Source organism: Castor canadensis, chromosome 6 (genome assembly GCF_047511655.1).
Source record: "Castor canadensis chromosome 6, mCasCan1.hap1v2, whole genome shotgun sequence".
NCBI classification, from domain to species: domain Eukaryota; kingdom Metazoa; phylum Chordata; class Mammalia; order Rodentia; family Castoridae; genus Castor; species Castor canadensis.
The window spans coordinates 112,065,951-112,092,241 of NC_133391.1; the positions used below are offsets into that span (position 1 = coordinate 112,065,951).

General features: G+C 38.1%; 1 protein-coding gene across 1 annotated transcript in view; it reads right to left on the reverse strand.

Annotated features, from left to right (window-relative positions):
• The window catches only part of Msh3 (mutS homolog 3), a 186,965-nt gene that overhangs the window by 155,342 nt on the left and 5,332 nt on the right, over positions 1 to 26,291 (reverse strand). The window contains exons 4-8 of the mRNA XM_074077200.1: positions 25,155 to 25,352; positions 23,769 to 23,885; positions 22,958 to 23,077; positions 21,562 to 21,705; positions 18,951 to 19,117 (exon numbers count right to left, since the gene is read on the reverse strand). Coding sequence (XP_073933301.1) covers positions 18,951 to 19,117; positions 21,562 to 21,705; positions 22,958 to 23,077; positions 23,769 to 23,885; positions 25,155 to 25,352 — 746 coding nt within the window. The remainder of the gene's footprint in view (positions 1 to 18,950; positions 19,118 to 21,561; positions 21,706 to 22,957; positions 23,078 to 23,768; positions 23,886 to 25,154; positions 25,353 to 26,291) is intronic.

Sequence of the window (26,291 nt, forward strand, 5' to 3'; positions counted from 1 at the left end):
ATCACTGTGCCAATTATTCTAGCATCATCACAAGTTCAGGGATTAGAAGTTAGCTATCTTTGGGGCCATCATTCTGCTCACTCACAGATACATGGATAGACAACTCTACTTCACCACCTCTGACCATTTCCTCACTTATAAAATAAACACACTAGTAACTACCTAAAGGGTTCTTCTAAAGAGCACATCAGTCATGTTCACAGAAAGTACCAGATGCACAGTAAGAATTTTGTTAACTATTCTCCACAAATTATTTCACCTTTGTTTAAACCTTTCTCATTATGTAATGTCGTTTCCCCAAATCTGTCTCATGTTACTTGTCCTTCTAGGCCCGTTTCCTGCATGAAGCCGCCTACATTCCCTAAAACTGCACTAGCTAATACCATAGCCACTAACCACCACTAGTTACAAAGCACTTGTAATGTGGCTAGTCCAACTGAGATGTGTACTAAATTTGAAAACTCAGTATTTAAAAGAGAATGTAAATGAATCATATGCTAAAATGACTAATAATTTTGATATACTACATTAAACAACTTTATTATTAACTATTATTGGTTTCACCTCTATCTTTTTGGGAGGAGGGGCACTAGAGATTGAACCCAGGGTTTTGCATGCTAACATATGCTCTGCTACTAAGCTAAATTCCTAGCCCCTCTTTTTACCTTTTCAATATGACTACCAGAACATTTTTATTTAAATATGTGACTCACATTTGTGGATCACACTATCCACAAAAAAAAAGTTGAAGCAACTTTTCCTTGGATTAAACACAAGATTAGGATGTATGGCAAATGGAAGGGGAACATTTCACCAAAGTACTTAAGTGTATTACATTTGATGCACACAGATACCATCAAGTCTATACTATTCTACTTCACTTTTTAAAAGTGGAAGTTACAACCCATAAAATCATTGCATAGTCCATGAATGGCTTGTGACCAAGTTGGAAAAGCATTGCTCTGGTGGATGAGGTGCAAGCCTTCCTGGCTCGAGACAACCATCTTAAAGATGCCATGTGACACTTAGCACTCCTCTGCTCTTGGTGGCTCCTGCCAGGCAAAAACCAACCCTGTGGTGTGGCATGACCCAGCATGGCCATCAGAGAAGGTATGCAGACCCACTCACTACGCATTCTTCCTAAGGGCGGGGGGTCAACCTAGAACACCCATACAGTGTGCTCAGGGTCCATGGTCATCATGAAGAACAAAGCTCAGCTCTGCCTGGCCAAGAAAAGTTGGTTAGAGCTGAAGGTTCAAAGTAAGACAGACTTCATGATGGTGCTGAGGGAAAGAGTCCTAGGAACTTGTCATAGGGTATTCTGGACTGCTGGGGTAGAGTGACATACTCAAGAAAATTGGGAAGAATGTTCTCAAACTCAGTATTATGTATAGTAATCCAGATCATACATAGATGATAGATAGATAGGTAAGTAGACAGATAGATATACAGGTTTATATAGATATCAAAATGCAGACAGGTATTTTCTTAAAAAGTGGGTTGAGTGGAGGGGGAAAAAATATAGGAAATAAGGAAATAACATACTAGATCTTCACAGACTTTTATTACTCTAGAGGGCAAGACTTGGACTAGAGGCTAAAAAAAACATAACTCACAAAAAGACGATGGGAGTTAAAACAAATTCCTGTCCTGAAAATAAAAGATAAGAATAATCTCTGAGTAATGAGGAAAAACAATAGAAGTTAGTAAGAAATCCCTTTTCAGTAGGGAGATCTGACAGAAAGGAGTCACTGAAAAGACTGATGGACAAAGCTAAGTCTACAAGGCTGAGAGATAAGCAAGCCCAGAGGGGCTATAAAGCAAGCCAGCCTCTGGCCTGGCAGAAAGCTGGCCAAAAGCAGGCAGAAAGAAAAAAAGCTTCCTTGGAAGGGAAGGGAATTAAAGGGCTCTCTCTGAACACAAAGAAGGAAAAGGAAGAAAAATATAATTAAAGACATCCTGGGGATAGATGGTGGAAGTATTAAGTATTCAATTATAAGGAGATTTTTCCCTTCTGTATTGCTATAAGGTTACAACCTAACAATTCTACATAGAATGTGAACTTAGCAGCATCAAATAGTACCAAGGGTAGGTTTTGCCACTTATTCCCTAGGTAATCTTTTAACTTCAGAAGAGGTTGTTTTTTGTTTTTGTTGCACCTCTGCCCTCACTATAAAACAAGGATAATTACATTTACTTTGGAGGCTTGTGGGTTACTGAAACCATGAACAGCGCGTCTGGAGCACAGTAGGGACTCCATCTTTCCCTTCATCCCGTCTTCCCCTTTTCTTCCTTCAACCCCACCTTGTAATTCACACTGTTTTCTTGCCTCCACCTCCACTGAAATAATAAAAACTACTTTGATACTTAGTGTGGAAATTTTTAATTGATTTAAAAGCAATATTCTTGAATAGTGACTAAATTTTTTAAACTATTTTAAAAATAAATATAAGTAAAGCTCTCTACAGTGGATAAGGAGGGGACATTCTTAAGATATTAAAATTTACAAACAAACTTCTGAGAAAAGCCTTAAGGAACAAAAAGGTTTAGTTAATTAGGAGTCTTTAAGCAAGTAAATCCTTAACCCCAAATAAACAGGTGCATTTACAAAAATCAAGTCAAATTAGTAAAGCAAACAGTGCACACTTCACACAAGTGCTTCTGAAAGATCTGCTCCAGCAGTGTGGCCCTGCCTAGGACACAGTCTGTAGTAATCGCTAAGGTCAAGATCATCCCTGCAGCTCCTCAGAGTATGTTTGTTCCCCTCTAACTACTATCATGAACCTCTGCCATGTACACCATTCACTTCTTCCAAGTAGACTTGAATATTCCTGAGGAGATACATTCAGTGAAAGAAGCTCACTATTTAAATAACCCTACAGCAAACACTCTTACAAAATATCTACCATTTTTTAAAATTTGGATTTTCATATGTATGAATTAAACAAATCTATTAAAAATGCTAACGACACATCCAAAAAGAATCAATACCAAGAAAACTATTGAAAATACAATAGCACTTTCACCAGAGAAGAAATTTATATAAATACACCAAACACACACACACACACACACACACACACACACACACACACACACACACACACTGTTATGTTTTGTTTTGTATGGGATCTCACTATGTAGCCCAAGCTGGCCTGGAATTTGTGATCTTCCTGCTTCAGCCTGCCAAGTGCTGGGATTAAAGTCATGAACCACCACACCTAGCTAAGAATTAATATAATTTTAAAAGGAAATCCAAACCCAGCACAGGTGGGTCACACCCACCTTGAACTGCAGTTCAAGGATTGCAAGACCCAAACCCAATGGAAATAAGCTGAGCAAGGTGGTATATACTTGCCATCCTAGTGACAGTGAGAAGTGTAAAACAAGAGGCCCATACTCCGGGCCAGCCTGCTCAAAAAGTGAGCCCTATCTGCAAAATAACCAGAGTAAAAAGGGCTGGAGGCATGGCAGAGTACCTGCCTGAGTGTGAACCCCAATACCACCCCCAAAAAAGAAAATACATAACCAAACAGATATGTCACACTAAGAACACTTCCTTTTTATGTTTTCCTAGAGAGAAGCATTTTCCTACAAGGTATGAGATTTCTTTCTGCGTCAATAATATTATTGTATTATTAGTTTTAATTAGTCCATTAATAGCTACTGTAAGGGAATGTCCAAAGAAATGTTTTAAATTAAAATAATTTAAAGAGAGACTGGGAACAGTGGCTCACACATATAATCCCAGCTATTCGGGTGACAGAGATCAGGAGGATCATGATTTGAGATCAGCCAGGGCAAAAAGTCAATGAGACCCCGTTTCAACAAATCAGTCAGACATGATATTGCCTTTTGGCTAAAGGATAGGAGGACCATGGTCCAAGGCCAAACCTAGACAAAAATGAGAGACACTATCCTAAACATAACTACAGAAAAAAAGGGCTGAAGGCATGACTCAAGTGGTAGAGCATTTTTCCAGCAAGCACAATGCCCTGAGTTCAAACCCCAGTATGGCCAAAAACAACAACAACAAAAAGAATAAAAATAATAGGAAATTAATATGGTTCTCTCAAAAGAAGTAAATGTGTTGGGCTATATCTATTCCATATAACTATACACTGGTCACCATATATGTCATATGATAGATTTCTAGCTACTACAGAAACCCTTCTATGTTTATAGAACCCAAATTATTTTTCTTAAGAAAGATGAACAAGAGATGCCCATTATTCTCCTCATTCAAAATGTGACTTATTAAATCATTAATTTATCAGGCATTTATTAAGTATGCTTGTATGCTATCTACTATGACAGGTGTTAGGGACACATGAACAGTTCATGTCTTTTACACAGGAGACCCTTTGTCCAACCCCTCTGTATACTGCCTTCTCCCCACTGTCTCAGACCTTCTCTCTCCAAACCCCACCTCTGTCCTGCCTCTGCCTGCTGTCATCATGTAGAGCAGCCCAAACAAACTAATTTCCTTCCTAAGAAAACCTCCATCTACCTGGCTATACTGCTCGCAGCATCAGTTCCAGCATTCTCTTCTGAGAAATTTCACAGGACTCCCTTGGGGGAAAACCCTGATGTTCCCATGATAGGAGTGACTGCTTTTTTGCCAGTTTGTCTTTCGAGTTTTGAGACATAGTCTCTCTATGTAGTCCAGGCTGGCCTGAACTCACAATTCTCCTGCCTCAGCCTCCAGAGTACTGAGATGATGGAAGTGTACCACAGCTGCACAGCTAGGGGTCACTGAGCTCTTCAATCAGCACTCCATATTGGTGCTTTTCCATGACTACCTCCTCTCTGGAAGAACCTGGCAGGTAAGGAGCTTACTCATTTTTGTAACCTGGTACACAGCAGGCACCCAATACATGCTTTTAAGGATCAATAAATGAATGAATACATAATAGTGTACAACTCAGAGGATGTATGGATAAGCTGAGTAACTTCTGGGAACACCTGTCAATATTTAGATTTATGTTAGAGATAGGAAAAGGATAATCATTTAGAATTTACTGCTAGCCATCTAAATTAATAAAACTAACTTGAATGTAGAATAAAATAAGAAAAGTGAGCCAATTTGAAAAATGGAGAGTAACCCATCTTCAAGAACTTAAAAGCCAGGTCTGGACCTCAAATTCATCACCTGTATTTCTCTATAATTCCTGAGACTTTTTTTTACACTCAAACAATGGTTCAATTTATGCTAGATTTAATTCAAACAAACCTACAGAACCTAAACAACAAGCAGATAAGCTACATGTACTCCAACACATTCCCTACCTTGGTCATTCCCCTCCACCTTTGACAGTGATGTTGTCACCTTCACAGCCCATCACTACAACCTGACAGTTGTTAAATCAACTCACAATTTTAACTCAGTATCTTTCTACACCATAAAAATTTATGAAATCACAGGTTTGATTCACTAATTACATGTTTTAAATATACCTCAAGTAAATATTTAACTATGAAAGTAAAAAGTATTTACCTGTGAACTACTTAAAATTCTATGTGGTATGGTTGGAGGTGTGGCTCAAGAGGTAGAGTGCATACCTAGCAAGGGCAAAGCCCTGAGTTCAAACACCAGTACTACTCAAAAACAAACAAACCAACAAAATCCCTCAGGTAAGTGAACCAGGTACAACTCATTGCTACCTGTGGAGGCCAATGTCCTGGATAACTCAGCTTTGCATCTTCTCAATTTCTGGGGCATTTCCCTCTCAACCTGTCTTTCTGCACCTAACTTATGCCCTTCTCTTGGTCCTCTGACTATTGAGGTCCTCTCACTATTGAGGTTCCTTCAAATGCTTTTGACTTTTAACTGCAATACTTAATTTTTGTACACAATAAACAAGAAAGGGTAAACTTTGTAAGAAGATGGTCTGACTTAATTATCTGAAGGTCACTCTGATGGAGTGCTGGCAAAATTTAACCACTACTTTTTGAATGCTTTAGGTTGTTGATTGACAAGGATAAGACAAGGACTTCCCCCTTGATGGTGCTTTAAAAAATATTTCAACATGCTTAAAGTGATACTAAAAACATAAAAAGCAGTTTAAATTGTTAAAAGAAAAAAAACTTGAAAAAAGGGAGTTTTCTCTTAATTAGGTTCATCCACATACAAAATTCAATTTTACTGCAATAAACATTTACACATTGGCATTATCAATATAATCAAGAAAGGAAACAGTACCAAGAAAGGAAAGTTCATTTACATACAGAGAAGTTACTAAGATCTCACCGGAGGATTTCTGCTCCATGAACAAGTGAATTTCCCCCTACTGCTCCTGTTAAGTACAACTCTCAGCATGTTTCATATAAAACATAAGACAATTCTGAAAGGTAGACAGAAAGCAGACCAGCTAGGGGACTTGGGATCCAAAGAGTGACACCATGATGATTTCCCTAGGTTTACTCCTGGCCAGGAGTAACTCAGAGTTAGAGCTAAAGAAGCCACCAATTCAGAAAGGCCAACAAGCACAAGCTCTCTCTCGCTCTCTCTCTCTCTCTCTCTCTCTCTCTCTCTCTCTCTCTCACACACACACACACACACACACACACCGTTCCACAAGCACAAGCTCGCTCACACACACACACACACACACACACACACACACACACACTCTCTTTCTCTCTCTCTCTCTCTCTCTCTCTCTCTCTCCCTCTCTCTCTTTCTCTCTGTTCTCCCCAGATAAACACCCAGGGGAAAGACAGCTTAGAAAGAATTGGGAGGAACGGCTTATTTTCAGCAGAAGAACACCATTCTTCACACCAGGCAACTGTTTGTTTATATTTTATTAGTTTTGTGCTTTTGTATGACTTTATTCTCAAATTTTGTTTTGATTTAATTGCTGTAAAAAAGATAAAAGCTAAGGCACTAGGCTTTAGGTTTACACATAGTAAAAATGATTTAAATCAAGGTGGAAAGGTTAGCAAAAAACATTTTTCCTTTAAAACATTTTTTTTCACTTTAAACACTTATTACCTCTGTAATTTTTAGATTGAAATTTTAACAAATATAAAAGGAAAAACTTGTAAAACAAATTAGTAAACACTTATAAAAGGGGTCAGTAAGCCAAATCCGAGACACACCAACATAAAGTGCCACTAGCGCCCACATCCTCAATGGAACATCTCCAGCCTTCCTCTCTGACTTTACACATTTTATCACTCAGCAAATATCCACTGAGCAGCAATTAAGGCACTTGTTTGTGCCAGGCCATACTCCATTTCCACACACCTGGGCCTGACAGTCCCTTATTCCAGCCCCAGTTTACACCTCCCAGAATGCCCTCACTTTACCCAGCTTCACTTTCCCATAAACTTTAGAGGCTCTGATATTCATACCAGTGTTTGGTACAGCATTCCTCATTTATTTGGCTACAAAGACCAAATAATCATACTGAAATAACCTCATCCAAGCACAAGGAACTTAACTTATTATACTTTGGTAAAATAAATTGGAACACTGCAATCACTAAATTGGTACCACCAAGTACAGGCCACTTCATAACACTTCATATAATTAGCCCAGTTAGTGAGTAAAATTTCCCTTTCCCCCGCACCAGCCTTCAAAAAAGACTTTTTTTTTAAACTAATGCTAAATTCAAATAATGACATTAGAAAGAAGTTGGACTTCAGCCATACAGTTCCAGTTTTCATATCACTCTCATAGGCACAAATGCAGTCTCACTGTATAACTTCATTTTGACACTCAACTACTAAACATTCTCCATTAAAAACCTGAAAATCAAAGTCTACGTTGATTAGTCTTTCATACATGAATAAGAAAAGAACATAAAGTTAAGGTGCTGCAATGGTAGTTTCAAATATCACTGAAATCCAGATGATATAAATTTCAGTATAAACAATCATGTTAGGTTACAGTTTTGGTTAAAGCTCAGATGGTATGAAGTCCTCTGCAGTCCTCTGCAGATCAAAATACTTCTGTTTCTCAAGAGTTATTCTTAATCCCCAACATTAGGATTTCCATGTTTTCTTTAAATCTGCAGCATACACCTCTTTTAGTAAACAATGAAGCACTCGGTATTTATTTCAAAGATTAGCTTGCTAAAGTCACTGAGGTAATGTAGACTATTCTTCCACAGTACTTTCATAAATCTTATCGACTGCTTAGAGCTAGTTTTTAGCCAAGCATCTTCTGAATGTCATGCAGTTCCAGTGAAATAATCATTATTAAAAATAAACTCACAATTGATTAATCCTGTGCAACAGATAAATTATATCTGTACATTCCTACCTTGTCCTGCTTCTCCACCTAACTCATTAAGCACTCCCTTTCTGTTTCTCTACCCTTCTTTCTCCAATTTCCAACCACTAGCATCCTCCAAACTCCTTCCTCTCAGACTTTTACTATATACTTTTTTCCCTTAGAGGAACTGTTCACTTTTTTTAAATTCACCTGTTACATCTAGGCAGAGACTCATCTCTTCTTGCTCAGCAACCTTCCTGCCTTTCCATTCCTGGATTTCCTTATCCTGGATATTTTCTTCCTCAATTTTCCATATGAAAGTTTCCCCCAACCAGGGATCTCCTCTCTCTCTACACGTTTCTAATCCTCCACCCTGTGTACCTCAGAATTGACATCATTTCCATGTATACACGGCAGACTCTCCCCTCTGCTGTCCAAGTCCCCCATCCTGCATGTGGCCCCATCCATGCCACTTCCTCCACAAAGCCATCCTTGGTGATGCCTGCGCCCAGAATGCTCTCATTTCTCTGAGCACAAAATTGAGTATCATCTGCTATATTCAACTTACTTGCCTCAAAACAACTCTCATTAAAAGCTAGCAAATATTAATATTTATTAATAACATTAGCTACTTTATTTTTTTTTCTGCAGGACTGGGGTTTGAACTCAGGGCCTCATGCCTGCTAAGCAGGAAGGAGCTCTACCACTTGAGCCACTTCACCAGCCCAATTATTACTTTCTATAGCTTTCCATTCATCTAAGTCTATAAACAAATATATAACATCTCTAAGCTAAAGCAATCTTAACTGTAGTTAATACAAGGCTCAAAACCATTGCTTTCCATTTGTTTCTTTCTATATATTCTTACAACAAATAGAAAGGTAATAAGACAGTACAACTGAGTCCCTAGAACCCAGATGGAAATCTTAAAAACACATTTTATATAAGGACAAACAACCTAAGAAAAATTGAGTTTGTCACTATTTAGAAATAATAATTTTAGCTTACTACAATTGTGACTAATTCTTGTTCTAAATTACAATATAACACAAAGTAAGCAAGTCTGTATCTTGAAATATAAAATGAATGTGAAGGTTTTAGTAGTCTTAAAATTGTAACTCAAAATATAAAAATCCTTTGGAGACCTCTTGTGGTTAAAGATAAGAATACCAGAGAAAACCAAACACTTTAGGATATTCTATAATTTTGGGCCATTCTTTTTGCCTTTATTCACACAGCTTTAACACACATAGTTTTCGATATTAATAGAGTATCAACCAGCAACTGACAAAAACTGCTATTTTTACCTTCAGGTTTACTGCAGAATTAAAAAAGGAGTTATAGAGTGGTCCAAGTCTAAGACACAAGAAACCACCTATCAGTGTTTAAAAGATATCAACAAAATCCAAACAAAACAATTTCATATTTGAAAATTCAGTGCTATCTTGTTTACTGGTAGTAAATATGGAACAGAATTTGGACAAACTATATTCTTCATGCCTAATTATAAGTATTCATTATGCCCCTTACTAAATTTTTTTAAATGTGTCTGCTACTTATATCTCAGGTTGATAAAAACTGATAAGTTTTACGGATATTAAAACAGAGCCATTAGCATCTAGGGGGGAAATTAATGTAGAAATATGAATCAAAAGTTGAATACTAAAAACAAAGTTAAAGTAAGAATAATAAACTAACTACAAAGTGCTTTCAGAATGAGATTTTTTTTTTAATCTCTTAAAATGGTGATATGCTACCAAAAGCATGAAGGACTTACTTGTCCAGATAGTGTACTAAAAACTCATAGAAACAGTGACTTGAAATACAGTCAAAAACATGCTTGCTACATGTGGTGGCATACACCTGTAACCCCAGCACTCAGGAGGCTGAAGCAGGAGGCTCTCAAATTTGATGCCAACCTGGGCTACATAGCATATCTTAAAAACAAAGAAAAAGCAAAAGCAACAGTAAAATTTGTTAAAGAGAGTCATTCTTTTTTAAGTGTAAAAGAGGAAATACCTAAGGACCAAAAACAATATAAGAACCATAGGTGGAAGTGGAAAATCACACGACAAAGAGACATGCACAGAGAGTAAAATAACAACGTTCTCTACTACTAGGGTTTGAACTCAGGGTTCCACGCTTGCTGGGCAGGTGCTCCATCACTTCAGCCACACCTCCAGCCCCTTTTCTTTGGTTATTCAGGAGATAAGGTCTTACTTGTTTTTTTGTCCAGGACAGCCAGGACCACGATCCTCCTATTTTAAGCTTCCCACTGTCACTGAGATTACAGGCCTGCATCACCATCCCCAGCTTTCTTTCATTGAAATGGGGTCTCATAAACTGTTTTTTGCCCAGCCTGACCTCAAGCCACAATCCTCCATATCTCAGCCTCCCAAGTAGTTAGGATTAAATGTATGAGCCACCATCACCCAGTTCCAACACTGTACTTCTTTTTTTTAATTCATTTATTCATTTATTCCTATGTGCATACATTTTGAGCCATTTCTCCCCCCTCATATCCCCTTCCCCTCCCTCTACTCCCCACCCCCCTCGCTTCCAGGCAGAACCTGATCTGCCTCTTCTCCAATTTTGTTGAGAAGACTTAAGCAATAATAAGAAAGACACAGCATTTTGCTAGTTCGAGATAAAGATAACTATACAGAGAGATTCCTAGCATTGCTTCCATGCACAAGTGTATTAGAACCCAAATTGATTCACCTCTACATGACCTCTTCACTACTTCCCAATCACCTTCCCATATTGACTTCTGTCACTTAAGGTTTCTGTATTAGCTCCTCTACAGTGGGCACATCAAACACTTTCAAGTTTTGGGTTTCCTACCTTTCCCTATTCCCCCTGTATGTGTTTTCCCCTTAGTGTGTGATCTATGTACAATAATATTACTACATTTGTTTTAGACTTGAAGTCCACATATGATGGAGAACATACGATTTTTGGCCTTCTGAGCCTGGCTAACTTCGTTTAAGATGATGTTCTCCAGTTCCATCCATTTACTTGTGAATGACAAGACTTCATTCTTCTTCATGGCTGAGTAAAATTCCATTGTGTATAAATACCACATTTTCTTAATCCATTCATCAGTAGTGGGGCATCTTGGCTGTTTCCATAACTTGGCCATTGTGAATAGTGCTGCAATAAACATGGGTGTGCAGGTGCTTCTGGAGTAACCTGTGTTGCATTCCTTTGGGTATATCCCCAGGAGTGGGATTTCTGGATCACATGGCAGATCTATGTTTAGTTTTTTAAGAAGCCCCCATATTTTTTTCCAGAGTGGTTGCACTAGCTTGCATTCCCACCAGCAGTGTATAAGGGTCCCTTTTTCCCCACATCCTCGCCAACGTTTGTTGTTAATGATGTTTTTGATGATGGCTATTCTAACAGGGGTGAGGTGGAATCTTAGTGTGGTTTTGTTTTGCATTTCCTTTATAGCCAGAGATAGTGAGCATTTTTTCATGTGCCTTTTTGGCCATTTGGATTTCGTCTTTTGAAAAAGTTCTGTTTAGTTCAGTTGTCCATTTCTTTATTGGGTCATTGATTTTGGGGGAGTTTAGTTTTTTGAGCTCCCTGTATATTCTGGTTATCAGTCCTTTGTCTGATGTGTAGCTAGCAAATATTTTCTCCCACTCTGTGGGTAGTCTCTTCAGTTTAGAGACCATTTCTTTCCAACACTGTACTTCTGACAGAAATTCCAGAAGATAGTAGAGGAGAGACAATATTAAAAGTAGTAATGGCTGGCCAAGTGAGGTGGCTTAAGCCTGTAATCCTAGATACTCAGGAGGCATGGATCAGAAGGACCACGGTTCCAGGACAAGCCAAGCAAAAACGTTCAAGAGACCCCATCTCAACCAGTAAAAGTCTGGTGTAGTGGCACATGCTTGTCATCCCAGCTACTTGTGAAGCATACATAGGATTGAGGTCCAAGCCAGCCCAGGCATAAACATAAAACCCTATTTCAAAAATAACCAAAGCAAAAACAGCTGGGGGCATGGTCCAAGTGGCATAGCAACTGCCTAGCAAGTGTGAGGCTCTGAGTTCAAACTGCAGTACTACCAAAACAAAGGTAATAACTAATGATAATAATAATAATAATAATTTCCACTCACAGAGACTTCTCTAAGCCAGAAACTATTTGAAGCATTCTACCTGTATAAACTTATGTAATCCTTCCAACAAACCTATGAGGTAAACATTACTGCTACCCCTATTTTAAAGAAAAGGACACCACAACAGAGTAATTATTAAAAGTCACTGAAAGGAAGAGTCAAGGGCTGGTGAAGTGGCTCAAATGGTAGAGCACCTACCTAGCAAGCATGTGGTCCTGAGTTCAAACCACAGTCCCACAGACAAAAGAAACAAAAAACAGTAAAAGGAAGAATCAGTCTTTTAATCTAATCTCTGTGTCACAGGCATCTACACTGTTTGACCCTAGGATTTTTGAACCTTCACTACTAAATTCTGTCCACAGTTATAAATTAGCTGTAAACACGCCATAGAAATGAAGGTTTAACATTTGACTTTGCTTAACACAATCTGCAAATGAAATTAAATTGAACAAAGAATGCAAAAGAATATTTAGAAAGAATGAAAACTTACATGTGGTTGGTGAACACAGGAAAAATTATGTACTTGCAATGCTAACTAGAAAAATGCAAATTAAAATGAGCAAAAGCAGCTGTTAAGTTTTGTGAGACCCATATATGACACCCAAACATTCAGGCTTTCAAATCAACTCTCATAAGTGAACATTAAAGAATATCCCCAAGCTAAGTTTCTTGCCAAACAAAAATGCAGTCTTGAAAATGTCTGCCACTGGAATGTTTGGGCATCTTATATTTTATATTTTGAATTTTGTCTTTTCATTGTTTTTGTAAAACTAAGTGAAAAACACAAAATAAAGATGTTGATGCAGCTGATCAAATTTAATCTCAGATTAATCTAAGGTAATCAAATATATACTCAGTTAAGAAAAACGGAACAAAATCAAAAACTTGAAATATTGAAAATGCAGTTTCAGATGACTATCTTTAAGAATGTTTTAGAGATTTTATTAATTTTTCCAGCTCTCCAAGAACAATACTCTTTATAATTTTACTATTTGACTTTTATTCAAGTTTGAACCCTGTCAGGAAAGGACTAAGAACAAAATAAGTGGACTTGCTGCAGAGTTTTTCATCTATGCAAGAGATAAATATTATTAAATGATCATCCTGAATGTTAGTAAAATTCCAAGAATGCTCTGTATTAGTCAGCCTCCATCACTATGAAAAAAACAACTTAAAGAGGAAAGACTTATTCTGAGGTCTCAGAGGTTTCAGTCCATGGTTGGTTGTCTTATTCCATTGCTTCTAGGCCTGTGGCAAGGTAGAAACATCATGGCGGAAAGGCATGGTGGAGAAAATAAAGCTGCTCATTTAGTCAGAGCCAAGAAGCAGAAAGACAGAGAAGAAGAGTCCAGAGGCAAGATATACCCTTCAAAGTCACACCCCCTAAGACCTACTTCCTCTAACTAGGCCCTGCCTTCTGATAGCCCATTCAGCTATGATCTCATTGATGGACTAACGCATTGATAAAGTTGTGCCTTCATGATCCAATCATCTCTCAATAGTGCCCCCAGTTGAGACAAAGCTTTCAATGCATAAACCTTTTTTGGGGGGGGCAGTGGGGGAGGCAATTCGTATCCAAATCATAACAATGTCTCCACTATACTAGTATAAGTAGATATTACTAAATCTAGTAAACATCCAAAAGCTTCATAAATATTTATACCCTCTCACTCAGAAATTCTACTCTCAAGAATTTATCTTGAGGATCCAAACTGACGACAGGGACACAGACGCAGACAGCATGAGCTCCGTGAATCAGGAACCTTGTTGAGATACTGGAGCCACACTTGGCGGAAGTGAAGCACCAGGGAGAGTTGAAACTTTATGACATCCTGAACTCCTAGCCTATGGAAGGCTTCTCCACAACACAATACACTGAGAGAACAGGCGGGCCACCACCGGTGGCCACAGCTCCAAACATGCTTGGGAGAACTTTGACAGACCAAACAGGTGAGAGCCAAGCGTCACATGGTATCCCTCTGCCACCCCTGCAATAAACCAGCACAACCTCCCTGGACAGACCAATTTCCCCCAGGAAGGAAAAAAAAAAAAAAAAAAAAAACCTGAATAAACACGGAAGGGGGCAGGAGTTGCTGAAAGCGCAGTGGAGAAGGGGGAAGGGACGAGGAGCTGAACTCACAGCAAACCAATGGCAGGAGGGCTGACATAGGGCAGGTGATAGGCCGCTGCGTGAAGTAGGGAAGGAGCAAGGGCTCAGACTACAGGGCCCAGTCCCAGGGCACCCACAGTCAGAGGCTCTGCAGCTTTGAGGAACAAACAGTCAACCATCACAACATGCTGACAGGAGCAGCTGGCCAATGGATCACTGACCTTGCCCTTGCCCCAGGGAAAGGGAGCGAGGCAAAGACACAAGCTCCTAGTAAACAAGCACTGAGATAAGCCAACTCCAAAGCAGGACAACTAGTAGACTGCAGAGCTGCCACACCTCACTGGGGGAGAAGCTGACTAATCAGCAGCTGCTGAAAGACAGAAGAAAAAAAAAACACTACCCACAACCAACCACCTGGTAAGACTAAGCCAGAGCTTCTGCTTAAATACCAACACCAAACTGGATACTGGAGGAGTAACACCAGAACTTAAACTAAGACTGAAATTCTATTCATCCTGAACCTGGAGTTTTTGTTTGTTTGTTTGTTTCTTGTCTGTTTGCTCATCTCTCCCTGTTGATTTCTTCAGGTTTTCTTGTTTTGTTTTCTTGTTGTTTTTTTTGTTTTATCACTGTGAATTAGTTAATACTAAATTGCACCCAAACCAGGGACAGAAACAGCACAAACACAACTAGATAAAAACCCAATACAGCCACAAAACAAAATTTAACCAAGAGAAAGAAAACAGGTGAATAAAACCACCAACTACCCGACTTCAAACAATATTACAAAGCAATAACAATAAAAACAGCATGGTACTGGCACAAAAACAGACATGAAAACCAGTGGAACAGAATAGAGGACCTGGATATGAATCCATACAACTATACCCACCTCATTTTTGACAAAGGTGCCAAAAACATACGATGGAGAAAAGACAGCCTCTTCAACAAATGTTGCTAGGAAAAGTGGTTATCCATCTGCAAGAAACTGAAACTAGATCCATGTCTATCACCCTGTATTCTGGAAGTAATAGGGATAGGCAAGGACTTCCTCAATAGAACCCCAGCAGCTCAGCAACTAAGAGAAAGAATGGACAAATGGGATTTCATAAAATTAAAAAGCTTCTGTACAACAAAAGAAATGGTCTCTAAACTGAAGAGACCACCCACAGAGTGGGAGAAAATATTTGCCAGCTATGTCAGACAAGGGACTGATAACCAGAATATACAGGGAACTTAAGAAACTAAACTCTCCCAAAATCAATGAACCAATAAAGAAATGGGCAACTGAATTAAACAGAACTTCCTCAAAAGAAGAAATTCAAATGGCCAAAAAACATATGAAAAAATGCTCACCATCTCTAGCCATAAAAGAAATGAAAATCAAAACCACAGTAAGATTCCACCTTACCCCTGTTAGAATAGCCATCACTAGCAACTCTACTAACAACAGGTGTTGGCGAGGATGTGGGGAAAAAGGGACCCTTGGACACTGCTGGTAGGAATGCAAGCTAGTGCAACCATTCTGGAAAAAAATATGGAGGCTTCTTAAAATTCTAAACATAAATCTGCCATATGATCCAGCAATCCCACTCCTGGGGATATACACAAAGGAATGCAACACAGGTTACTCCAAAGGCATCTGCACACCCATGTTTACTGCAGCGCTATTCACAATAGCCAAGTTATGGAAACAATCAAGATGCCCCACTACTGACGAATGGATTAAGCAAATGTGGCATTTTTACACAATGGAATTTTACTCAGTCATGAAGAAGAATGAAATCTTATCATTCGCAAGTAAATGGATGGAACTGGAGAACACCATTCTGAGCAAGGTTAGCCAGGCTCAGAAGACTAAAACTCGTATGTTCTCCCTCATATGCGGACATTAGATCTAGGGCGAATACAGCAATGTTGTAGGACTTGGGTCACATGATAAGGGGAGAGCACATACGGGAGGTATGGGGATAGGTAGGAAACCCAAAACTTGGAAGTGTTTGATGTCCCCACTGCAGAGGAGCTAATACAGAAACCTTAAAGTGACAGAGGTCAATATGGGAAGGTGATCAGGAACTAGTGAAAAGGTCACGTAGAGATGAATCAACTTGGGTTGTAACACATTGGTACATGGAAGCAATGCTAGGAATCTCTCTGTATAGCTATCCTTATCTCAACTAGCAAAAACACTTTGTCTTTCTTATTATTGCTTATGTCTTCTCTTCAACAGAATTATAGATAAAGGCAGAACAGGTTCTGCCTGGAAGCAAGGGGTTTTGGGGGTAGAGGGAGAGGGCAGCGGGGAGGAATGGCTCAAATAATGTATGCATATGTGAATAAATGAATAAAAAAAATTTTTTTAAAGAATTTATCTTAAGGAAATAAAAAAAGCACACAAACATTTCTATGCACAGGCATTTACTGTATTAATTAGGAGGGAAGGTGGTGGATTAGAAACATTTATCACTTTCCTGCATCTCCAATGAATATGAAACAAAACATTAGGTACCCACCTAATGGGTAGCTGCTGGAAGAGGTAGATGGTGTGGAGAGACAAAGAAGGGCAACAGTATATAGTATACAGTTAAGAGACCAGGTGAAATTCAGAAATATTGAACTTCAGATTTATAAAAGGAACAACAAACCCTAGTTTAGCAAAATGGTAGAGAAGGGGGAAAATCCCCCACAGTGAAGCCGTAAGCAAAAGCGAAAGGGATGCCTCAAGAAGATCTATAGGTAAACCAGCTGGCACTCTGCAGAACTCAAGTTTATGTGGTGGAGCAAGCAGAAGCTGGAGAAGAGGCTCCATGCACTTGCTCACCGTGCAATAAAGGGAAATCACCTAAGGGGAGTTTTACAGTCAGACTGTTCAGCCAGGAAGAGCAGAAGATGCTGCCTTGTTGTATCTCCAAACCTCAAAGGCTTCCCCCTCCACTAGCCAAGTGGGCAACCACCCTGAGAATCAGTATGGACCCAAGAAGCTGGCTGTGCCTTGGACTCAGATGTATGAACAGAGATCAACTTGGGTGAGAAGTATGAGCCCTAAGACACCACAGAAGGAAGCCAAGGGCAAACCCATCAGTGAGCTGCAGCCCAGACTCTGGTAAGAGGAAAGAGACTAGTTGTGTATATATGTGGATATGAGCAAGGATGCCTCAGATTCATGACCACAGATCTACTTGGATAGGAAGTATAAGCTGTGAACCACACCCCAGAGGGAAGCTGGAAACAAACATATCACATCAGCTGAGTTTCATCCCAAACTCTAGAAAGAGAAAAGACTGGTTATGTGCCAGGACAGAGAACCACAAGGCCAGGGCACACCAGATGGATTACAGACCCATGTTTTGCCCAACCAGAGCAGACTGCTTTGCCTTCACTCTGTATCCCAGAGGGCCTGAGAGATAAGGGTTCAGCTGGTAAGAGCAGGTTGAGGGTACACTGGCACAGGAATTCAACCCAACAGAGAAACAGCACTAGGCTCAGTCTGCAAACAGTCCTTTCTAGTCTAACCTACTTGGAATTCAGAGAAAAACAGCTGTTACCGTGACAAAGTGAACTGCAAAGACAAGCTTGGTTGGGGGGAGGGGAGGAGAAAAACCATACCCTTCTCCTCAACAAGGAAGAAATATTGACTGGTGGATACTTTGTGTATTTTATTTGGTTATGATTAGTTTTGTCTTTCTCTGTGTTTATTTTCTTGTGATCTCCCTCACTATTATTTCTTATACATCATTCAGTATACTTGCCCTCTTTCCTATCTTACTTTTTCCTTTTCCCCACCCTCTTTGTTTTTATTACCTAATTATTAATACCTTTGGCTTTAATGGTTTCTAAACTCCTATTTTACCTGTAAGCAATCTCTTCTAACCTTATTGGCGGCACACTTAATGTTTCAATTTGGTTTTTTGCTACCTTTCAATACTAGTTTGTTTTCAAATTGTTTGCCTTCCCAGAGGCACCCTCATGCTTGGTACTTAGTGCTATGTGAATCAATTAAGTATACTGGATTGCAAACTCAGCTGACACATATCATAACCACATCTTCTTCCTGTAAAGGCCACGGTTCCCAAACCACTGCTTTATAAAAAAAAGCATATGCTTAGGTGTAGTAAATAAAACTACTAAACACAATTTTGCAGCATAGAAAAAAAAAACTGCTTTGCAGCATAGACAAAGCATTTTCAAAATTACATAAACTTTCTAAGAAATGAACATTAAATTATCTCCAGAAATGAACACTAAATTATCTCTAGAAATTTTGGGTGAATTGCTAAGTAATATGATTAAATAATATCATAAACTCCTTAAAAATCAAATTCTATAATCTTAAATTAAGGTGATAATATAAGTAATTTTTAAAAAAATTTCCACTGCTGAAATGTAATTTTTATAAGCAATAGGTATTGGCTTTGGAATTACTAGGTATTTGTTTTGGAATTAAACCTAAGTTTGAGGACCATTATTATTTTCCAGTGACATGACAACTTACCTAACAGCAGTGGTTCTGTGGATGAGTGTCTCTGTTTGCTCTGACAAGTCTGATGGAAGCAACAGCTCCACAGGCTGTAGGCTTGATATGCGAGTCTCCAGCTCTGAACGGGAAGCAGAGTCCTGGAAACTATCAAACACAACTTCACCTGTGGCAGGCTGCACTCCCTGAAAACAAATACAAATATAACATCACAGGAAATAGACATTTTTCCAGTTATAGCTGACACAGCACAAACATGGGAAATAGTAACAATAATAAGTCACTAGTATGCACTACATTTCTCAAGTGTTTGAAAATACATCTGCTTTCCAAGACTTACATGAGTCAGATGCACAAATATACAAATTTGCTAAGTGAGTTTTAAGAAACACTCGAGTATAGGTTCTGAACCTAATGCATCTGATAGGGTGACTACAAGTCACCACACCCTACTAGACCCTTCCTCTTCCATATGGGAATAAACCAGCCTACTTCCCTCACAGGGTTGTTGAAAGGATCAAGGAAGAAAAACAAACCTGTGAGTACTCTATAAACTACAAGGCTGTACAAATAGCAGTAAATAACATGGCCCTATTAACCTGACCACTGAAATGTTAGTAAATGTACTTAACTGTATAGAATACATAAAAAAAGAATAATTTTTGCAAAAAAAAAAATCAAACATAACAAACTGTGAATTACAGCGGGTCCAGTAAAATAACCATAACAACTAAAAACTACCACCTATCACCCCAAGCCAGTAAAAGAAAGATAAACTGAAAAAGATGGAGGCTTGAAGAGGTAAAAAACTTAAGTTAGTTACTTAGCTAAAGTCCCAAAACAATCAAGTGATGGAGCCAAGATGCAAACTCACAAACTCCCTCAGCCACACTCTCATCCACTATCAATGCTTATGTGATACAAGGAGCTAAGTTTCTACCCGCATTTGATGAAAACAAAGCAATTACAAAAGTCATTTATAGTATTTAAGTAAAAAAATATCAGCCAGCCAGACTCTCTGTTGTATTACTTAATCAGAGAAACACTCTATAATTATAATATTTGCAATATCTATTACCTCAGACTCACTACCAGACCCCAAAGACGACTTTCAGATAGTGACTCGGGAATGTGTGACACTCATTACGACAGGAAAAAGTCCAGGGAGTACAGTGTTGAGGGTAAAGGAAGATGAGCTCCATTTCAGCCACATCAAGTCTGAGGAGCCAGAAAAAAACCTTGAAAACCCTTCTTCAACAAAAATTTAGATATAGGAGTCTGGAATTTAGGAGAGGGGTATAGCATAGGCCCAGAACTCAGGATGTCAGCAGTCTGAAGGTGGTGTTGAGGTTGACAGGATCCAAGAAAATGCTAAAAGGGAAAATGACTACTTTTCATTCTTCTGCACTCCAGCTCATACACTATGGTTAACTTTGCAGTAGGCCAGACGGTATCTCTAAATACCCTAAGTAGGAACTGTATACTGCCAACTCTGTTCTTTAATCTGAGTTCTATGTAAATATAAAATAGCACACTACATATGTTAAAGCTAAGAAGCAAACAACCTTACTATTTATAGACAGGTCTGTCTGCCTGTGCCTAGATAAAAAGTGCTTCTCAAAGAAAAAAAATCATTTAGAGTCACTCAACACCCATAATAATGCTAACTCCCTAAGAGAAAAGCTGATAGGTTAAGCAAATGTCAAATTAGCACAGTTACGCAGTCTGAAAAAGGCATTAAAGAACACATTAGAGACATTCAAACTGTAGAATTTTTGTTAATATTGTCACTAAACGTAGATGCTAAAAAAAGCAAAGAAAAGTAGCTATCCTACTTTTGTTTAACTTATAACAGAGCAAGGGACTCTAAAAGTTTTTTGTTTGTTTTGGTCGTGGAGGGTTTTCTGAGACAGAATCTTGCTATGTAGCCCAAACTGGCCTCAAACTCAAGATCCTCTTGCCCCAGCCCTTCTGAGTACTAGAATGACCAACACGATGTGCCACTATGCCTTGGCTGATTTTGACAGTTGTGAAAGACTCTAAAATGTCCAAGATTTTGAACAGAGTCCAAGTAGGTCTGTAAGTGAGCAAATTCACTCATAAATTGACAAAAGGCAAAAATCATTAAAACTCAGATTCATAAATCATATATAAGATGGAAGGAAAACATTCCTACTGTTAATTTGGTATGGTGTTTTGTATAGGTCAATTATCATTTTCCCTTAAGTATCTCTTCCTCCAAATCTAATTAAGATAGTTCTATGATTGTTTATAATTTAAAACCTCTAGAGGAAATTGATAAAACCCTTGCTACCCACACTTGTGTTAGCTTAGTGTTTTATTCTTCTACCTGAACATTTTTTATAAGCCTTCTGGTTATCTGCATCTATCCTCAACTCTTAACATCCTACAGCACATGAGCTGAAATTATCTGGATCTTTCCATGGCACAGAGTGCCAAGTGGCCATATGAGAAAAGCATAACTAGTGATTTCACAGTATTATGAGAAAAATGTTTTCCTAGTACAGTTACTTGAAGGCTCACTTCATCAAATATCTTCCTTCTTCTTTATGTTTAAAGATACATGAATGAACACCTATCATTTGTCCTTCACCTACAAAATACTTACCACAATGCCAATGAAAATGGCCCCCTTTTTTTTGTCCTTAAGACTTTCTTTATCTTCATAAATACATAGAAGATAGCTTGTAGAAGTATCAGCCATTATCTCATCGACATTTACAGCATCATCAAGCTTGATTAGAGGATTCACATGTAATAATGATTAAGGAAACATACATTCTAAGTTCCCATTAATATTAACTATTTTCATTTTCCTGGGTATTTTTGCAATTTGTGAAAACATTCTAGGTGCATTCATTTAATATGATCATAGTCTATGCTTTCTCTTCCCTGAGATATTAGGTCCATCGGACCCTGTGGAAGCCCAAATATTAACCACTTTACAAGTCAAACCAATTAATTTACACTAAAACACTATGAATTAATTTCTTTCTCAAAAGTGTCTAAAGCTGCAGAAAAGGCAAGAGAATTTTTAAGACATTAAAAAAATCAGAAACATACATATGTGTGTGTGTGTGTGTGTGTGTGTGTGTGTACATGTGCACATACCAAATGAGTTCATTAACCAAATTCTCAGGGAAAAAAGCTATTTTTTACAAAGTTAGGCTTAGCATCCTGAATTTGAGTATTAGGAGATATGAGCTAAAGTGAAACAGGGAAGTATACTGTTTTAGAAACAGGCTTCAAATAAGAGACTTAAGCTCAGGCAAAAGAAAAAATAAGAACTGGTAGAGTGGGCTCAAGTGGTAAGAGTGCTGCCTAACATTTGTGAGGCCATGAGTTCAAACCCCAGTATTGCAAAAATAAATAAATAGAAAGAAAAAAAAATTATCGGTTCTCACAGCCTGGTCAGCACAGAACACCACACGACTGTTAATGGTTTAGAGTCTGTTCATTCACTATTTATGATCTTAACAAACAAAACCATCCTCAGAATTTGGGTAAAAGCTAAATAGATCTGTATATAAGCAGCTATTAAAGCTATAAACCACATCAGAAAAATTACTTTCACATGGTAACATTTAAGGCCACCTTATCCTTACCTTCTTTTTAGGGACCTAACCCCACCTTATAGTAATCACTTTGAAACACACCCTCCTCTAATTTTGCAGCTAACTATTTAGCTTTTAAAAAACCAATAGGTAGGGAAGACGGAAACTCAAATCAGCTGCTAATCTGACATCAGCTTTTATTAGGCTCACTTTTTCTTGCTCATCAGGCACAATGACCTCTGCTTTTATTACTGCATTTGAAGAGCAAATACTCATTTCCAGACACCATTAAGCCCTCATCTTCAATAGTGTACTAATCACAGCTTGAATAACCATACCACCTCATCTCATCGAAAAGGTTCCCACTTAAAGAACAATATTATTTTTTGTTGTCATCTTAAAACAGAGTTCCTAGAACATATAAGACAGAAATTCCTATCCTAAAAGGATATCTTCTCCAATGAGTGTAGATTTCGTATAAAGAGCCGTTAACTTCCGAGAAAAGAGTGAACTTTTGTTGTCTCCAATGGCCTTTAATGCTGCCGTTTCAGTTTGCTTCACAACTCCCACCTTCAATAAAATAAGATATACTTAATAGCAATCCTGGTGAACACTCATTTTTAAAAACTAATTTCAAAATGTTTAAGAGTCAAGTCTGAAACATTTAAAATAAATTAGCCAGATTCAGTAACTCATGCTTATAATCCCAACTATTCAAAAGGTGGAGTTTGGAAGGATGGTGGTTTGAGACCAGCCCAGGCAAAAAGTTACCAAGATCAGCAAATGGGAAGTTAGTGATACATGCCTGTGATCCCAGTTACACAGGATCTGCAGGTAGGAGTATCAGGGTCTGAGGCCCGTTCCAGGCAAAAACACAACACCATATCCAGAAAAATAACAAAAGTGAAACAGGACTGGAGGCATGGCTCAAGTGGTAGAGTGCCTGCCTAGCAAGCGCCAGTTCATGAGTTCAAGCCCTAGTTCTGCCAAAATTAATTAATTAATTAAAAGCAAGAGGATTTCAAGTTGCAGTGAGTTGGGGGCCAGCCTAGGCTATATAACTAGACCCTGTCTTAAAAAACACCTAACAATGTTTTTAAAAACTAAGATTAAAAATTCTAATAATCTTGACACAAATTTCTCAAAATGCCAAATTCTAAAACCAATTAAAGCCTGCCCACCACCTTACAAGCGAGCATGTTTTCACTCCCAGGAAGAAAATCCCAATTCCCTTCTTCCACAAGTTTAAGCCAAGGCCGACCTTATATCCTTTAGCCACAAGGCGGCGTACATGAACGAACAGTCTGTGAGTAGGTATACTTGCTGTCATAAAGTTGTGATCTAAGTGGCAATAAATATTCAGCTCCCGGGAAGCAATCTAAAAAAATTGAAAAAGAACATGTCAAAAATTTCTATTTCAAGATTCTCTGTGTGGGGTCTCTGTTCGCTTTGCTAAAAAATTCATCGAGGTATACACTTAGGATTTCTGCACTTCTCTGAATGTATTGTACATCAATAAAAAGTTTAAAAGGCACTCCCTGCATAGAAAGTTATCTACTTTTTCCAGATCCAATGACCTGAGTTCAGGGCCAACATCTGCATCTTTAAATATCTCAGAAAAATATGAGAGGTCTTCTTCTATGTCCTTAGATATACCAAAACCTTAGGGTTGAGCTTTCCCTACACAAAGACTATTCAATACAAGAGCACAAGACTGCAATGGAATAAGAATTTGCAGGCAAACGACATAAGCATCCTATACGATGCTAACTACATATCCATTCCTGTCTTCAGGTAACACGTTAATACCATTTCATAATCTAATTTTATAACATGAAACACAGCACAATATAAACGACCACAACAGGATTCAGAAAAAGACAAAGCTGGCTAAGTCTTCACTTCCCATTCATGAGACAGCAGGCGCTTATCACTTTATGATGGCCTACAACGAGACCAGGCTTAAGGCTATGGAATCATCACAGTCATCCATGACTTCCAACAGAGCCATCGTCAGTACTTTCCGTAAGTGTGCTCATCAAATGGCAAATTCACTTTTAACCTTCTTGACTGAGGCCTATATCAAATACCTCAAAATTCAACAGAGACCCAACTTACACTAAGATGACAAGATGAATGAGAGATTCGTGAAATTTCAAACACCTGTTAGTACCTGGCAGCTTTAATGTGCTCCTCCATTGAGACGTAACTTTGTTCCTAGCTATGGAAACTCATAAATTAAGGGTAAACAGAAGAACTCCCTTATATTTGTTCTTGCTTCAGTCTTCTTTGGAAAACATACTAACATGATTATGATTTATTCACTAATTATACATCCAGTAGACTTTTGATGGATGAAAAGTACTGGGCCTGCACCACAGAGAATAAGCCGTTAACATTCCAATAGGGACAAGTCTAGCTCCCACAAGTTAGTCTGTTTGTTTTTAGTTTTTTTACTTTAAGTGACAATGTTTTTAGACAAGATTGGGCGCATTCAGGGTGGTATGGCCGTAGACTAAGTGACAATGTTTTTAAAGGGTGACTAATCAAACTAACTTTTTCATAGATAGAAAATGAAACCAAAATACTGAAAAATATCTATGGCTAAACAAGAAAATATGAAATAATGTTTGGAAAACCAACTTACCTCTGCATCTTCCCCAAAGAACCTATACTTATAGCCACATTCCACACACAAAATTGCATCTTTATGCTGCTGCTTCATTTCTATGTACTGCAATTCTAATGGTGTATAGATGCTTTTGGATCGTTTGTTGGTTGGTTTAGAATCAGAAGATTTCTGTAAATTTTCATAACTCCTACAAGATGGTCCAAACTGGCTGTCCTGGCAACCAAAAGATTCATACCATTTAAAAATTATCAACTGTACTAGTAAGTTCTCAGAGAGAGAAAACGCAAATTTGGCAAAAAGCTAACTCTTAGTGAATCTAGGTAAAAGGTTTCTAGAGGCATATTCAGGCAAATTATTTGTAGGTTTGAAATTTTTTCAAAGTAAAAGTTTTTTTAAATTATAAGTCAAAATGAACTATAAGCACTTAAATAAATTTTGAAATATTTTAATGTTTTATATGCTTTTAATGTTCTTTATACTTTTATATACTTCTTGTTTTAAATCTATTTTCATGTTTCTTATTATTTATTCCCAGGTATACAGTGCATGAAAGATCAATAGGTATGAATTTAGAGCAAAACCTCTTTCAGCAAGCATTCCAACATCAAAAATTGCACTTAACATTTTATATTTCCAAGCACACTCTAAAACAAGGTATTTTATAAATCTTTAACAACAAAGTCATCATTGTTTTGGTAAAGAAATATGAGAAACAGCTTTTGGAAAACATATATCTGAAGCTAATTTTCAACATTAGTACTCCTACTATCCTTACTCCCTGTGATGAAAACCATAATTAATTCCAATTTATGGTTAGAGAAACTCCCTTGCTTATTAGAATTAATTTAGACAAGGAGAAAAGGAGACAAATTTATAGGATAAGTCCAACTTTTAAACAATCATCTCTCTGCCAACATCTAAAAATTTATTCAGTTATCTCTGCGATCAAAAATATGACCTAAAAGACCAAAAGCAGAAGAGGAGAAAGAAAAAGAACAGGAATGGCCCAAGAGAAAACCCAGAAACACACTTTGCAGTTGCCAAATACCTTAAAACTTCAGCTTAGCTGGGACAAGAAGTAAAGGCATTAGCTTTTCAAAGAGACTCAACTGATCTGAACAGTATAGCTCAACAAACCTCCAAAGACCAGCA